At 44.4% G+C, this 16166-nt stretch overlaps 1 protein-coding gene across 2 annotated transcripts; it reads right to left on the bottom strand.

Annotated features, from left to right (window-relative positions):
- Positions 1 to 118: 118 nt before the first annotated feature.
- On the bottom strand, positions 119 to 15983 carry LOC129817791 (RNA-binding protein 25-like). 2 transcript variants are annotated; one of them, XM_055873351.1, is made up of 17 exons: positions 15835 to 15983; positions 15141 to 15234; positions 10387 to 10592; positions 10014 to 10086; positions 9517 to 9686; positions 8880 to 9062; positions 7794 to 7880; positions 4320 to 4603; positions 4130 to 4241; positions 3959 to 4048; positions 3641 to 3714; positions 3215 to 3365; positions 2324 to 2978; positions 1672 to 1982; positions 1262 to 1360; positions 1123 to 1170; positions 119 to 958 (listed from the first exon to the last, which is right to left on the bottom strand). In XM_055873351.1, exons 2-17 carry the CDS (start codon positions 15214 to 15216, stop codon positions 866 to 868), a joined length of 2712 nt encoding a protein of 903 aa, XP_055729326.1. In that variant the 5' UTR covers positions 15217 to 15234; positions 15835 to 15983; the 3' UTR covers positions 119 to 865. The 2 variants fall into 2 exon arrangements, with proteins under 2 accessions (XP_055729326.1, XP_055729327.1); XM_055873352.1 differs by having other exon boundaries at positions 10029 to 10086.
- Positions 15984 to 16166: the final 183 nt, after the last annotated feature.

Genomic DNA, 16166 nt, shown 5'->3' with positions numbered 1-16166 from the left:
GCACAGTGGTTCTTCATACCCCCAGACATATCTAGTAAATACCAATTATTTAAACTATTGGTGTTCGAAAGACTCACTGGGCCACCACATTTCTATTGACAAAACCCAAGTATACAAATCTTTAAAAAAAATCTTTATTCAAAACAAAATTTCCACTGGTACAAAAAGAAAAAATGGAAACAATGTTTACACAGATCAGTATCCTTTCCAAACGGTGCTGTTGCCTGTGTTACAAGACCAACCAACCACAAGTCAAATGTTCAATAGCAGAATTTATAGAAAGTATTGTTTGTAATACAAAAACAAAAATACCTTTTAAGGTTTACCCTTCGCATAAACAGAAGTTTCACTCAGCAGATGCCACGTCGAAACAGCAGTCAAATAACTTTTATGATATAGAAGTTGTGAATGGTTCCGAGTACTAACGTCACAAAACTATAGAGAAACAGAACGGTGAACTTCTTTCCACAGCTTAGTAGCTATGTTCTCTTCATCAACCGTTAACCCCTAATCCGCTACCTCCACTGTCACCCTCAGAACATCCAACTCGAGCCAAGAGACTGTAGTAGGGTCATTGTCCAAGTGGTTGCTTTCATGCATCTTCAATAAGCACGTCGTCAGTCATTCAAGCACACACATGTAGGCTATACACCAATACAAAGTCAGCAGCTGCAGTAGAGTAACATGACATGTACCAGAGTCTATTGGAAGAATGAGAAACCGGGAGCTCAACGTGGGAATGCTGTTGGGGTATTAGGTCGAGCCCATTTGATTTTAGGCCGCTCAAATTGAGAAGTCTTTTTGGTGACTGACAACACAAGTCAGATTACTCTATTAGAAAAAGTTGGATTCATTTAGTGCTTTCTTATTTCACCAGCCCAATCTTCTTGGCTTCCGTTTCGTAGATCAGCAACCGCCACATCTTGACGATGAAGACCTCTGCTTCTTCATCCAAAACCTTGGTGTAGAGAATTGCAGTTAGATTAATGACAGTACTTTAAAATCAGGAGACCAAAAGCAGTTCACCAAGGCTCTTTTAAGGCCTGTTTAATATTTTGATCAAAACACAGTTAAATCTGTTTTAGCTGGACAGACAACTGAGAATGTTCCCGGGATACTCACCATGGCAACATCATCCAAGATGCCCTGTGGTGTACCATGAGCCATCACCTGGGGGAGGTCAAAATGAAGGAATCAGAATGAAACTCATATTGCAAAAACACCAGCTCCCCAGTAAATTGCGTCAATCACGCGTACACACCTTTGAGCAGACAAAATCTACTAGCGTAGCCTCCTCTTCTCCAATGTACTCGATTATCTTTTTGTTGATCCAGGGGCGTATGCGTCGATCCATCAGAGTCTGGGGAGGACAGTCAGCAGTAGTTTAGTCACTGCACCAGATATTATTCATATAGGTCTGTACCAGTTTTGTAGGGAAACACATTTCCTACTTTGACAAAGAAGGGCTACATCAGCAATTCCCTTGGACTACAGCTTCTAGTTGTTGAATTATCAAAACCAACCAGTGTTATATGTATGTCATATTTCCTCTGGTCTGCCCACCACTAGTCTGGTTTCCAGTCAGTTTCTGCGCTCTTGCTAACAAAGAACTAGTTGGCAAGAGAGCAGAAACAGACTGGAAAGCAGGGTACTGCCACATCCTATCCTCACCGAGTCCACGGCGGACCAGTCCAGCGGGTAGGAGAACAGCTCCGTCTTGCCCGTGGGGATCTTCTCGATCAGGCTCTTGATGTGCTTGCGTTTCTCCTCTGTGTTGGCGCCCTTGATGGCCGCCAGGCCCGAGGCGCCGTCTACCACACTCTGGAGGTTCTTGTCGTCGTCGCCGTAGTCCAGGGGCACCAGCTTGCGCTTGCGGGGAGCCTCGTCTGCCTCCTCGTCTTCGAATTTGTTAAAGACGCTGTCCACAGTGAGCTTCTTGCGTTTGATGGCCACGTTGGGCTGGCTGGGGCTGCTAGTGGCTCCTAGAGAGATATTTAGACATACTTTAAGCCTTTCTTCATGGAGTCTGAACCAGGACAGTTACATTTACTTGATATCTTAAAGCAGTTTGAGTGACATCCCTCTCAAAGAGTTTGTCAGGCCCAAGGCATCTGTGCAGATACAGCTATATGCCTAAATCTAAAAATGAATGGTAAAGATAGGCAGTCTTACTTCATTATTTTAATTATCCTGATATTTCCCCTTCATTAGTGATTGAGGAGCTTAATTGGATATACACAACAGATCATTAGTTAGTTAGCACTATAGTTGTCATTATGTCCAGATGATTCTAGACCTAGCATGTCCCACCGACCGAACTCACCCAGTTTGAGACTGAGGCCGATCTTGGGGCGGAACTCCTGAGAGGGGGTCTCGTGAGGGGGAGAGTTCTCGTGGGGGATGATGATGCCGCAGGGCGACTCGTCCCCGCCACAAGGCGTGTTGGGGGTGGCACCCCCACTGGCTGACGAAACAGAGGGGGCTGCCGTGATTGGCCGCAGCGTGGGCTTCAGGCAGGGCTTGGACACCAATTGGTCGTCGTCATCAAACTCCTCCCCCCCCTCTTCCACATCAGAGTGGGGGTGGTGATGGGGTACATGGTGGTCCCCTCTGTCCCTCTCCCGGTCTCTTTCCCCTCTCTCCCGGTCTCTTTCCCCTCTCTCCCGGTCTCTTTCCCCTCTCTCCCGGTCTCTTTCCCCTCTCTCCCCCCTCTCCCGGTCTTTTCCCCCCCTCTCCCGGTCTCTTTCCTCTCTCTCCTGGTCTCTTTCCTCTCTTTCCTGATCACCTCGGTCTCTTTCCCCTCTTTCTCTCTCCCGATCACCTCGGTCTCGATCACCTCTCTCCCGATCACCTCGGTCTCGATCCCTGTCTCCTCGGCGATCCCGGTCCACCCGTGGGGCCTTGTGTACCTGCTCCTCCTCAGGGTCGGGCTCTAGCTTCACCGGAGGCTGCCGCAGACGCTCCGCCTCCTCTTCCATCTGGACCAATCGGTAAAGAGAAGCAGTGTGAGACAAGGGGCTTACACAGTCAGGAAAGTGGACACACTCGTCTAATGTTATTGTGTAGCCAAGATAGCCAGATAGATAGACCCACTTACAATGCAGACATACAGACAAAGGGATCCGAGGACAAAATGACCTTCAGGCATAAACACCGTAAGGCAGATACAGTCACACACACACACTCCCTCTCTCTCTCTCTCTCTCTCTCTCACCCTGCGTATCTCGGCTTCGGGGTCTGGGTGTCCCTCGGCCAGCAGCCTTTGTCTGATCTCCTCCAGCTCTTCCTTCTCTCTCTTCCTGTCACGCTCATCCACCTCAGTCTCCTTCTCCCGGTCTCTCAGACGCTTCTGCAGTGCGCTGCCCCTAGGGGTCGCACACGGAACAACACCTTTATAACAATGGCCCTGACACTCATCAACAGTCTTCAAGTTTGTTTTTGTCTTTTTAAGAAGGGAGATTTCTCTTCCCAAATGTCGAAGCCAAAAACATATGTTGTCATTTCAGACCGCCATCATCTTGACAGCTTACATTATCGACATTAAAATGGTCTCAATTATATCTTTCATTCCATTTATCTTCTGTAGTATGTAAACCTAGCGGATCAGCATCATAAATGAATGAAATGTGCTGGTGGTCACCTGTAGTACTTAGGGTCATCTCTGTCATCATCATAGTCCTCCAGGAACTCCTTCAGCCGTTTGCTTTCTTTAGTCTGTAGGACACAATGATGAATGGAAACATACCAATTATGTCTACGGTAGGACATTTCACGCCCAGATCAGTGGTAAACCTGGGGCACAGCGTAGCAAAACGTTTCACAACGGACAATGAAAATCATCATTCCCATTGGAAAATTTCAGGTAGTCCCGCCCCTTGTTTCAAAAGGTTTTCTCCCTGCTTAACGCGACCCTGGAATGCCATGCGAGGGTGAGAACGGGGTTTGTATTTCTTCCTACCATCTCTCTCCTGCGCTCTTCCTCCCGCTCAGACTCCTTGGAGTAGTCTCGAGCCTTCTTCCTCTCGCGGATCTCCCAGTTTTTCAGACGCTTCAGACAGACACGAGACAGAAATTAAGCAACATTTCATAGCCAACACACACACACATGATTCTCACGCCACTAAGCTACCTCTTGATAGGCTGCCTCCTTGTCTCGGAGTTTCCTCTCCAGCCTTCTCCGCTCGTAGACCTCCTCCTCATCCTCCTGGTCACGCTTCTTGTCCTTGTCGCGACTCACCTCTCTACAACATAACATCGACCTAGTTACCTCCCAATCATTCCTTACTTCACAATTCATTGCTTTATTTAAAAACACACACCTGGAGTGGCTGCGGTCATTGCTCCTGTCGCGGCTCCTCTCCCTTTCCCACTCCCGCTCTCTCTCTTTCGTCCGATTGCGATCACGGTCTCGGTCACTCCTGTCCCGTTCACGCTCTCTCTCGCGCTCGCGCTCCCTCTCCTTCTCACGCTCTTTCTCGCGCTCCTTCTCCCGCTCGCGATCCCGGCGCTCCCTTTCGCGTTCCCTCTCCTTGTCCCTCTCCCGTCGCTCGCGATCAAACTCTGCACGCTCCTTCTCTTTCTTGTCCTTCTCCTCCTCCAGTTTCTGCAAAGAGAACAGAGGAGGTTGATAAATTGGAGGCTCCGGGGAGGACAGCCATGCAACAGAACAGGAGCACAGTCAGGCTGGGTCACACGCTTCTCTATAAGTGCACAGAAGTGGATCTAGAAGTGGCTTCCAGGCTCTGGGGGCGGAGGGGACTACTGTAACAATGTAGATTCCTGTTATCTAAGGATGAAGTAGTTGAGTTAGAGGCTGACGTTTTGGCCCAACAGCCGCTCCTTGGCAGGGCTAAGAGTTTCTATGGGAAAATAACAACAAGCTGTCATGAGACACGGCACTCCTTGATCCATGTATAGCATGATTTCGTTTATTTTACTGAGAACCTTGGGGACCAAATAAAAAAATGTAAATCGGCTTGCAGGACGGATTTGGCATGCGGGCCACCAGTTGCAGACCACAGTATCAATATAGTACAATGATTGTTTAGCACAAGCAAGGCGACTTACAAGTTAACTAAAAAAAGACACTGGAAACCACTTTGAGGTCAAAGACGACATCTTGTTGGCCATGTCAAAGGCATTCAAAACGAGAAAAAGGAGCTGCTTGATAGACAACGCTTTTTCTCTCCCAAGTCAGTGTCCTCATTACAAGAGAAACAACAAAACAAAAAAAGGCGTCAATCCTTTTGTGAAACTAGTTGTTGGTGACTTACAGGTGTTGAGCTACGGATTTCAGCCCGTCGCAGCCCCTACATGCCTATAAAAGTTAGGCCTGGAAGGAAAAGCAGGTCAAACAATACACAGGGGGGAGATTCACTTTCCCTCAAGCAAATCATCAAAAACAACCGTTAACTTCTATGGGGTACATTGGTAAAAACAGAAAGCCGTGAAACATCCTGGTACATCTTTTCTTTTAAACATTTTCTGGACAGGTAAATTAAATCGTAGAGGCTCTTACCCCTGCTTCGGTCTTCTGTAGTTCTCCCGTGACTCGATTTCCCAGACACACGCTAAGAGACAACTCCCTCCTAGCACTACGCCCATGGCTCCCCATGTACTCAACTGATTTACAGACAATTACAAACCATGCATTCTAAATACACTGTGGGGCTCAAGTTTGTGTTGGGGTTTTTGTGAAATACAGTGAGACCACAGGTTACCTATGGGCCTTTCCCACAAGGTCAGACCGCTAAAAGCAGTCCATTACAAACAACAGATGGTTGTCCTCCTGGTCTGATCCAGACTACAGAGCCACGGGTCTAGTGCAGCTTAAGACGAAGAGCAAGGAAAACAAACAGGCAGAAAAGAAGAGATGGGGGAAATAGAGAAGAGAGCACACAGGTACTATGGGCATGGGTGGAAGGGGTCTGATTGGTTAAGTCTTCCTACTTGAACTTACCTTGCTCTGCACTCCATTGGTGACCGCTTGGGCATAGAGTAACTGCAGGTAGGCCATAGGTACATGACGTTCCCCTTCTATATCAAGCATAGGCCTTACCATTTGTGCTTGAGAAAGGATCTCATTACGTATTACTAGTACCTCCTTTACCACAAGTCTACTGCCGTAGATTATGAACACCACAAACAATGGCCGCGTGAAAATGAAGATGAAGGCAGTGAACGGCAGTTAGAAATCAGGAAGGGGACAGACAAGTTCAGAGAATAAAGGGAGAAAGAGCTAGTGACAAGAGGGAGAGAGAGAATCAAAGACAGAAATAGAGGGACTGACAATTGGACACAGGACGAGGAGAGATGGGCCTTTTCTCTAACACACACACACTTATCCACAGGGTGGGTTGGAACTCACCTGGCTAGTCTTCAGAACGCAGAGTGCTGTGGAGGGGCGCCCCCCCCACTGCTATAACAGTACAATCTACAGCCCAAATCACTGCAGTGGTTATTGACCGAGTCTCAGTGACTTGATTTTTACACATACATTATGTAGAATGGTCATCATTTACAGAGGACTCACACAGGTTCACTGGCCTCTCTGGCTTGCGTACAACATGATAAATAGATGGAAATCAACAACAACAAAACGGCGTGGTTCTCTCCACATATGGCAAATAACTGGTCTAACAGCAAGACCAACATTCTGTTCACATGTATCTAATGGGTGGGCTGTGTGTTGAGAGGTTCTCATTAAGTTCCACAACCTCAGCCACCACTGTAAGCCAGAGTGCCTGTGCAGTTGCCCCTATGCGAATCCTCGAGGGGGGAGCGCCCAGTATATGTACAAAATAAAGGAAAGCTCATACTTACATGCTATCCTCGACAACTTTTTCCAAAGCTCTGAGATTCATCTTGCTTTAGTCACCATATGATCTCTATCATAATGGCGGGGTTTAATGAATAGATTAGCTTTAAGGTAACTTTACATTGTCGCCATGCATTTTGTTTGTGTGTGATGAATGAGCTATGGATCTAGCCAGCTATATTATCACACCTAAATACCCTAATATATACAAAATAAAATGTCCCGTCGACACGAGTCAAATTAGGTTTGAAAACGGCGACAATACTACAAATCCAGATATTTCACATTGAGATTTTTGAGCAAGGTATGCAATATTTTGATGTAAAAATTCAACTATTCTCCCATCCTAAATTTAGACCAGGGATGGGCAACTGGTGGCCCGTGGGCCTTTTGAATTTCAAAATTTGGTTGTACATCTGCAGTTTTACTCTTGTTTTGTCAGTCACTGATAGTCAATTTGCCCATGTCAGCTAAAATGTTTTAGATTGCCAAGTTAGTTTAGCGGCCAGCTATCTAAACGTGTTATCATGGAGGAATTACCGGCCGGGGGGCCCCCCATTGATTTTGTTAGTTAGTCTCAGTCAGAAAAAAGAAAAGAAAAAAAACTGCAAACCTTTTTCCAACCGCATGGCAAAGTGAATAGAATTGCACAAAAAAAAATATATATATCCAGTCAAAAGGGGGGCCACCAATATGTTTTGCTCGCAGTGTGTGTGTGGGGGGGGGGGGGGGGGGGTATGGATGTGGGTACGCAGACCCGCGAGCAACTGCAGCCCCTCATGATGAGTTCAGATTTTGTGGCCCCCACCCCCAGCAGAGTTGCCCATCCCTGATTTAGACTATATAAAACAGGTCCTTGCACAAAATGTCCACTAGCAGTAAGTGTGAAAACCCAAAAGGAGTGTACTACTATCGTGTGTAGCTTCTTTTCCAAAAACCTGCAATGTGAGTGAGAGAGATGAGTAAGGTAATATACCTTGTGGGTGTCGCGGAATTTACTGATCTCTCTAGAAATCAGGTCTCTCTTGTCATCCTCCAATCCGTCAATTGCGTTGATATCCTCCTAAGGGACGATGGGAGGCAGGAAGAAGGGATAGTGTTCAGGGTCATGCTGTCAACCAGAATGACAAAAAAAACAACTACGATTTAATACAAAATGTTGAATCTGTAGTCTTCCTCAAATTAAGGGGATTGGTCCTCAAGTCATGGCACAGTCATTTTATTTAGGTTAAATGGAGTTAGCCTGAACCGGACCAGATTAGTGCTGAAGGATTCATTGCCATAGAAATGGACCTGGCTAAAAGGTGAGACACTTTCGAATTACCTGTTATCCCGAGTTGAACTCAGAGTTGACCAACGTTATCTCACCAACTCCTCACACCAGGTACGTAGGATACTCCTCAGGACTAGACTTAATCCCTATCCAGATTTTCGTATACCATCAAATACAATGTAGGCAATTGGATAAATATAAAATAATTTCCCCATTTTTTTGAACATACCATTTTGTTCAGTCCATTTTATTTCCCTTTTTTCGGGATATCCAATTGGTAGTTACAGTCTTGTCCCGTCGCTGCAACTCCCGTATGGACTCGGGAGAGCCGTGCGTCCTCCAAAACACGACCCAGCCAAGCCGCACTGCTTCTTAACACAACGCCCGCTTAACCCAGAAGCATACACCTGGCGATCGTGTCAGCGTGCATTGTGCCCGGCCCGCCACACGAGTCGCTAGAGCGCGAAGGGACAAGAACATCCCTTGCCGGCCAAACCCTCCCGTGACAACGCTGGGCCAATTGTGCGCCGCCCCATGGGTCTCCCAGGTCGCGACAGAGCATGGACTCAAACCAGCATCTCTAGTGGCACAGCTAGCACTGCAGTACAGTGCCTTAGCCACCGCGCCACTCGGGATGCTTTATCCTGCCTTTTCATTTGTTCATCTTCATCAAGGGTGCCAATAATTTCGGTCATGACTGTATATAATGTGCCCAAATACACTCACAACCCCCAACCAACGTCTACCAGGTAAATCTAAAGTGAGATAAGAGAAAGTAGCCCTAAATACCTCTTCTTTCTTCTCTTTCTTCTTCCTGCGGTGGGGGGACTCATCATTCGAGGCAGCATTGAGCTCGCTGCCATACTCGCGGATCAGACCGTCGATGGCGCCCTTGACGACCTGATCCCGCCTCTTAGTGTCCTCGTCGATCACCTCCTCCTCTCCCTCCGCCTCCTCGTTTCCACCCTCTGCCTTTAAGCAGAAAGAAACAGAGACCGCGAGAGAGACAGGCGGGTTAGTATTACATCCGAGTCAAGTCATCTTCAGCCTCACTTGTTTAAAAAAATTATTTGAAGTATAAGGAGCTATTTTGTTTCAGGCCTTTCGCCAGAGTTCCCCATTCGTTTAGCCAACCCTGCCTCCGAGAGCTGGGTCCATCATAGTCTCCACTGGATGTCACTCAGACCGGCATACTGGCAGGAGGCTGAAGGTTTTAATTTCATTCAACATTTAGGACCAGTTTCCCAAACACAGATTAAGCCTAGTCCAGGACTAAAAAGCTAATTCAATAGAGATTCCATTGAAATAGATTAAGCCTAGTCCTTGACTAATGTGTCCTAGAAACTAGCCCATAACCTACATGGTAATGTGACGTTCCCCTCTCCCATCCTTCCAGCTCGGAGTGTCCCCCTTCCCCACTACCCACCCCATTGCCGTTGGTGCTGCTCTTCTTCTTGGCCTTGAACTCATCCAGCTGGGCCTTGGTCTTGGCGTCCACCTTCACCAGCAGTTTTTTCACCCCGATCTGCAGCTCGTGGAGCAGCCTCAGGGCCCGCAGCGTTGACTCAGGCTCTTTGTACTCACAGAACCCAAAAGCTGGAGAGAATAGAGAAGGAAGGATTGGCACCGAGGGTTTATATCAATACACGGCCATCTGAGTTGCGACCAGGAATGAGGAATAGCTTCAGCAGGGTCGTGTTCATTAGGGCCAAGGAATGGAACATTTAAACGGGTGTTTCTTATCAGACAAGTCCATGTAGTTACAACCTTTTTTAATCTGCTTTCTTCTGATTAATGCCTACTGAACAGGAGCCTACACATTTTTTTTTCACTAAATAGTAGTTGCTTCACCTTGGCAAAGCACGCCTTGGTGAGGGTGACATTGGACTTACATGGTGGTAGAGTACTTTAGAAGTGTTGTACCTGTTCTGTTTTTACCTTGAAGTTTTCCAGAGGCTCCTTGGACTCTCTTCCAGCTTAGGACCAGGCCACATTTCTGAAGAGTGAATAATTGCTTGCTTTACTACAGGGACCTACTAAAGGACATTGCTTTTCATCAGAGTATCAGGGGGAAACATTGTTGGTCAAAAGGGAAACAGCTTTTATAAATCAAACCTAAAAGGCTGCACCGCCATAAGCAAAAAAACAGAAGCAAAATGAACAACTATCCTGGCTCAGAAAGGTGGTTTCAATTGTCCATTCCAAAAGCACGACTTGACTAAATTCACTGTTTATAGCCTAAATAAAGCTTAATGTCTCTTTCCAAAGCATTTGCATTCAAGTTCCCCTTCCTCACCGCCAGCAGCTGTCGAATCAGCATGTCCGAGGCTTTCTCTGAGATGTTCCCTACAAACACAGTGGTGGTGGGGCCACTGTTCTCGTCCGTCTCCTTGGCCTTCACCAGGGCGGCCTCCTTCCTGGGTGCCACAGGCATGGAGGTGGGCACCAAGACCGCGGGGGTTTGGGTCATAATACCCATGTGGACTGGTATCATTGGGGTACCTGGAATAGAGACAATGCAATAATGTATACTAGAGCTCGACCGATTAATTTTGGCTGATTTCAAGTTTTCATAACTAAAATCGGCAATCGGCCTTTTTGGACACCGGTTACATCGCAATCCACGAGGAGACTGAGTGGTAGGCTGACCACCTGTTACGCGAGGGCAGCATCAAAAGGACCTTGTGGCTGCAAGGAGCCATGGTAAGTTGCTAGCTAGCATTAAACTTCTCTTATTAAAAAAAAAAATCTTCACATAATCACTAGTTAACTACACATAGTTGATGATATTACTAGGTTAACTAGCTTGTCCTGCGTTGCATATAATCAAAGCGGTGCCTGTTAATTTATCATCGAATCACAGCCTACTTCAATTTTGCCAAACGTATGATGATTTAACAAAAGCACATTCGCGGGAATAAAGCACAATCGTTGCACAAATGTACCTAACCATAAACATCAATACCTTTCTTAAAATCAATACACAGAAGTATATATTTTTAAACCAGCATATTTAGTTAAAAGAAATACATGTTAGCAGGCAATTGTGTCACTTATCTTGCGTTCAGTGCAAGCTGAGTTAGAGTATATGCAGCAGTTTGGGCCGCCTGGCTCGACATAACATTGAAGGTTGTGCAATGTAACAGCAATATTTAGACTTAGGATTGACGCCCGTTCATTCGATAAAATACAGAACGGTTCCGTATTTCACTGAAAGAATAAACGTTTTGTTTTCTAAATGATAGTTTACGGATTTGACCATATTAAGGACCAAAGGCTCGTATTTCTGTGTGTTTATTATAATTAACTCAATGATTTGATAGAGCAGTCTTACTGAGCGGTGGTAGGCAGAAGGAGGCTCATATGAATTCATTCAAACAGCACTTTACTGCGTTTGCCAGCAGCTCTTAGCAATGCTTGAAGCACAGCGCTCTTCATGACTTCAAGACCTATCAACTCCCGAGATTAGACTGGCAATACTAAAGTGCCGATAAGAACATCCAATAGTCAAAGGTATATGAAATACAAATGGTAGAGAGAGAAATAGTCGACGGGTCAAAATTCCAATAATAACTACAACCTAAAACTTCTTAACTGGTAAAATTGAAGACTCATGTTAAAAAGGAACCACCAGCTTTCATACAGTTGACGTTGGAAGTTACATACACTTAGGCTGGAGGCATTAAAACTTGTTTTTCAACCACTCCACAAATTTCTTGTTAACAAACTATTGTTTTGGCAAGTCGGTTAGGACATCTGTGTGCATAACAAGTAATTTTTCCAACAATTGTTTACAGACAGAATATTTCATCGTATAACAATTCTAGTGGGTCAGAAGTTTATATACGCTAAGTTGACTGTGCCTTTAAACAGCTTGGAAAATTCCAGAAAATTAAGTCATGGCTTTAGAAGCTTCTGATAGGCTAATTGACATCATTTGAGTCAATTGGAGGTGTACCTGTGGATGTATTTCAAGGCCTACCTTCAAACTCAGTGCCTCTTTGCTTGACATCATGTTAAAATCTAAAGAAATCAGCCAAGACCTCATAAAATAAAATTACAGACCTCCACAAGTCTGGTTCATCCTTGGGAGCAATTTCCAAACGCCTGAAGGTACCACGTTCATCTGTACAAACAATAGTACGCAAGTATAAACACCATGGGACCACGCAGCCATCCTACTGCTCAGTAAGGAGACGGGTTCTGTCTCCTAGAGATGAAGCTCGTCTGGAGGTTTGTTAGCACAGTGTCCAAAGAAGGGCCAGAAGTATACAGAATGGTGTCGTCTGCGTAGAGGTGGATCAGAGAATCCCCTGCAGCAAGAGCGACATCTTTGATTTATACAGAGAAAAGAGTCGTCCTGAGAATTGAACCCTGTGGCACCCCCATAGAGACTGCCAGAGGTCCGGACAACAGGCCCTCCGATTTGACACACTGAATTCTGTATGAGAAGTAGTTGGTGAACCAGAAGAGGCAGTCATTTGAGAAACCAAGGCTGTTGAGTCTGCAGATAAGTACGTGGTGATTGACAGAGTCGAAAGCCTTGGCCAGGTCGATGAATATGGCAACACAGTATTGTCTTTCAGTGGCAGTTATGATATCGTTTAGGACCTTGAGCGTGGCTGAGGTGCACCCATGACCAGCTCAGAAACCAGATTGCATAGCATAGAAGGTACGGTGGGATTCGGCATGGCCGGTAATCTGTTTGTTAACTGGGCTTTCGAAGATGTTCTGAGTAAGGAACTTAAACTTCAGCTTTTTTTACATGGCACATATTGCACTTTACATTCTTCTCCAACACTGTGTTTTTGCATTATTAAAACCGAATTGAACAAGTTTCATTATTTATTTGAGACTAAATTGATTTATGTATAATATTAAAACTTCTTATGGCTGCAAGCCCGACGTCGGTACACTTATGACAACAGCCAGCTCAAGTGCAGGGCGCGAAATTCAAAATATATTTTTTAGAAATATTTAACTTTCACACATTAACAAGTCCAATACAGCAATTGAAAGATAAACATCTTGTGAATCCAGCCAACATGTCCGATTTTTAAAATGTTTTACAGCGAAAACACCACGTATATTTATGTTAGCTCACCACCAAATACAAAAAAGGACAGACATTTTTCACAGCACAGGTAGCATGCACAAAACCAACCTAACTAACCAAGAACCAACCAAACTAACCAAGAAACAACTTCATCAGATGACAGTCTTATAACATGTTATACAATAAATCTATGTTTTGTTCAAAAAATGTGCATATTTGAGGTATAAATCAGTTTTACATTGCAGCTACCATCACAGTTACCGTCACAAATAGCACCCGAAGCAGCCAGAGTAATTACAGACACCAACGTGGAATACCTAAATACTCATCATAAAACATTTCTGAAAAATACATGATGTACGGCAAATGAAAGACAAGCATCTTCTGAATCCAGACAATATTTCTGATTTCTTAAGTGTTTTACAGCGAAAACACAATATAGCATTATATTAGCTTACCACAATAGCCAGAAACACAAGCCATTAACCAGCTGCAGAAGTTAGCGATCGTAACAAACCAGCAAAAGATATATAATTTTTGACTAACCTTGATAAGCTTCATCAGATGACAGTCCTATAACATCAGGTTATACATACACTTATGTTTTGTTCGAAAATGTGCATATTTAGAGCTGAAATCAGTGGTCATACATTGTGCTAACGTAGCATCTTTTTCCCATTATGTCCAGATATTTTTATGACAATCACCTATTCTGACCAAATAGCTATTCATAAACGTTACAAAAAATACGTGTTGTATAGGAAACGATAGATACACTAGTTCTTAATGCAATCGCCGTGTTAGAATTCTAAAAATAAATTCATTAGGAAATCCAGCTTACGTTATAGCGAGAGAGTGCCCAAAATCTGGGCGCAAACTACTAGTACACATGTTCGACAGATATATGAAATAACATCATAAAATGGGTCCTACTTTTGATGATCTTCCATCAGAATGTTGTACAAGGGGTCCTTTGTCGGGAACAATCATTGTTTGGTTTTAGAATGGCATTTTTCCCTCTTGAATTAGCAAGCACACTAGCTAAGTGGCGCGAAGCTCTCCATCGTCAACAAACACAGAACGCAACACGCCTAATGTCCCGAAAAAATTTCCATAATCTAATAAAACTATATTGAAAAAACATACTTTACGATGATATTGTCACATTTATCAAATAAAATCAAAGCCGGAGATATTAGTCGTCTATAACGACAGCTTTTCAGAAGGCAATACCGGGTCCCTTCTCGCGCGTTCCAGGAAACAGGAAATTGGTGTCATGCCAAGAGCTTTTATTCGACCTCAGATCAAGTTATACACTCCATTTCTTCTCTCACTGCCTGTTGACATCTAGCGGAAGGCGTATGAAGTGCATGTATACTAATACGTATCAAGCACATTTATAGGCAGGCCCTAGAACAGAGCATCGATTTCAGATTTTCCACTTCCTGTCAGGAAGTTTGCTTGCTGCAAAATGAGTTCTGTTTTACTGACAGATATAATTCAAACGGTTTTAGAAACTAGGGAGTGTTTTCTATCCAATAGTAATAATAATATGCATATTGTACGAGCAAGAATTGAGTACGAGGCCGTTTGAAATGGGCACTTTTTATCCGGGCTACTCAATACTGCCCCTGCAGCCCAAAGAAGATTTTAAGTTAAAATAAGTGTTCATTGTACATTCAGTATTGTTGTAATTGCCATTATTACACACACACAGATATATATATATATATATAAAAAAAACAATAGGCTGATTCATCGGTATCAGCTTTTTTTGGTCCTCCAATAATCGGTATCGGTGTTGAAAAATCCTAATCGGTCGACCTCTAATGTATACAAAATGTATTTTAAATGAATGTCTCCCTCTCTCTCTCAATACAAAGCTCACAAAGTATTAGATATCCTTACAAATCAGTCATGTTAACAATCTAGTTGCTGTTTAATTCACATACAGACAGGCCCATAGGATGGGATATCTGTCTCTGATGACTCACCTGAAGGAAAACCAGCAAACTGTGGAGGGGGTATGCCCGGTGGCAAAAGGGTTCGGTTGAGATGAGGGAACGACATCTTGTGGAAATCACCCACCTAAACATTGGACCAAAGAAAACCAGTCAGAACTGTAATAAGAGAGTAGTATGAATTAGACCCTGTCCATCTCTCAACACAAGATAACAGCACGTGTTCAGTTGGCTTTTTTGTACTTGTGGCTACATATGTCAGCTGACAGATACCCACCCTTAAAATACCCGCCACAGGTCGTAAGTTAGATCTGTGTGGTCGAATGAAGGCCTGTTACTAACGTTGGCCAAGTTAGTCAGATGGCTAGCTAACTGGATAACAGTAACGTCGTCAGGTCATATCCATGACTCTGGGTAACGTTAGCAGGCTAAGTTACTTATGAAACACATTAACTTCACCTTGTTTGTCATATTTGTCGTTAACGTCAGATACAACGTATTCTAATTAGTTAACGTTAGCTATACACGCTAAGTAACAGAGGTTTTAGGTTATCCTCCACAATAAACCTGGCAAGGCTAGCTTGTGTGTTGTAACTACGCTAACTAGCAGCTAACTACCGTACCGGGAAACCATTCTCACAGTTTGTTAGTTACACTTAGCCAGCTAAATACCGTCGATAATACTCAGACAATGAAGTGAAAAACTACCGAATCAGATTTTACTTACCCACAACCTGTCGGTTTATCGGTTAAGACGGGCTACTTCGCTTCTGTGTACCTCCGTTTAGGTGGCTAAATGTGATAGCTAGCTACTGTACATCAACCCCGCAAAAAGTCAGCGCACCAGAGATATTACAGAAAGGAAGAGATGGGACTCACATTGGACAACGAATACGTATAACGCCCCACCCAGCAGACTGTCGACAAATCGCATTAAAGTTGTAATCATACGTCACGCAACTGCTAAACTAATCGTCAAGCGTTCATGCGCTAGTCGGAACTAGGAAACGGGTTGTAGTTACACACTTGCAGCGTTCAACGAATCAGCAAGTCCGAAAT

The sequence above is a fragment of the Salvelinus fontinalis genome, chromosome 20, assembly GCF_029448725.1.
Source record: "Salvelinus fontinalis isolate EN_2023a chromosome 20, ASM2944872v1, whole genome shotgun sequence".
NCBI classification, from domain to species: Eukaryota; Metazoa; Chordata; class Actinopteri; order Salmoniformes; family Salmonidae; genus Salvelinus; species Salvelinus fontinalis.
The sequence above is the reverse complement of the archived record's forward strand: the minus strand, read 5'-3'. Positions and strand labels throughout refer to the sequence as shown.

Bases quoted from the DNA above. Each gene is read 5' to 3' on its own strand.
- LOC129817791 (XM_055873351.1), bottom strand. From the start codon at position 15,216: ATGTCGTTCCCTCATCTCAACCGAACCCTTTTGCCACCGGGCATACCC. The intron at 3,715-3,958 runs GTAGGAAGAAAT...TGTGTCCTACAG, and splicing joins AAGAGCGCAGGAGAGAGATG to ACTAAAGAAAGCAAACGGCT. The intron at 959-1,122 runs GTGAGTATCCCG...CTCTACACCAAG, and splicing joins TCTTGGATGATGTTGCCATG to GTTTTGGATGAAGAAGCAGA.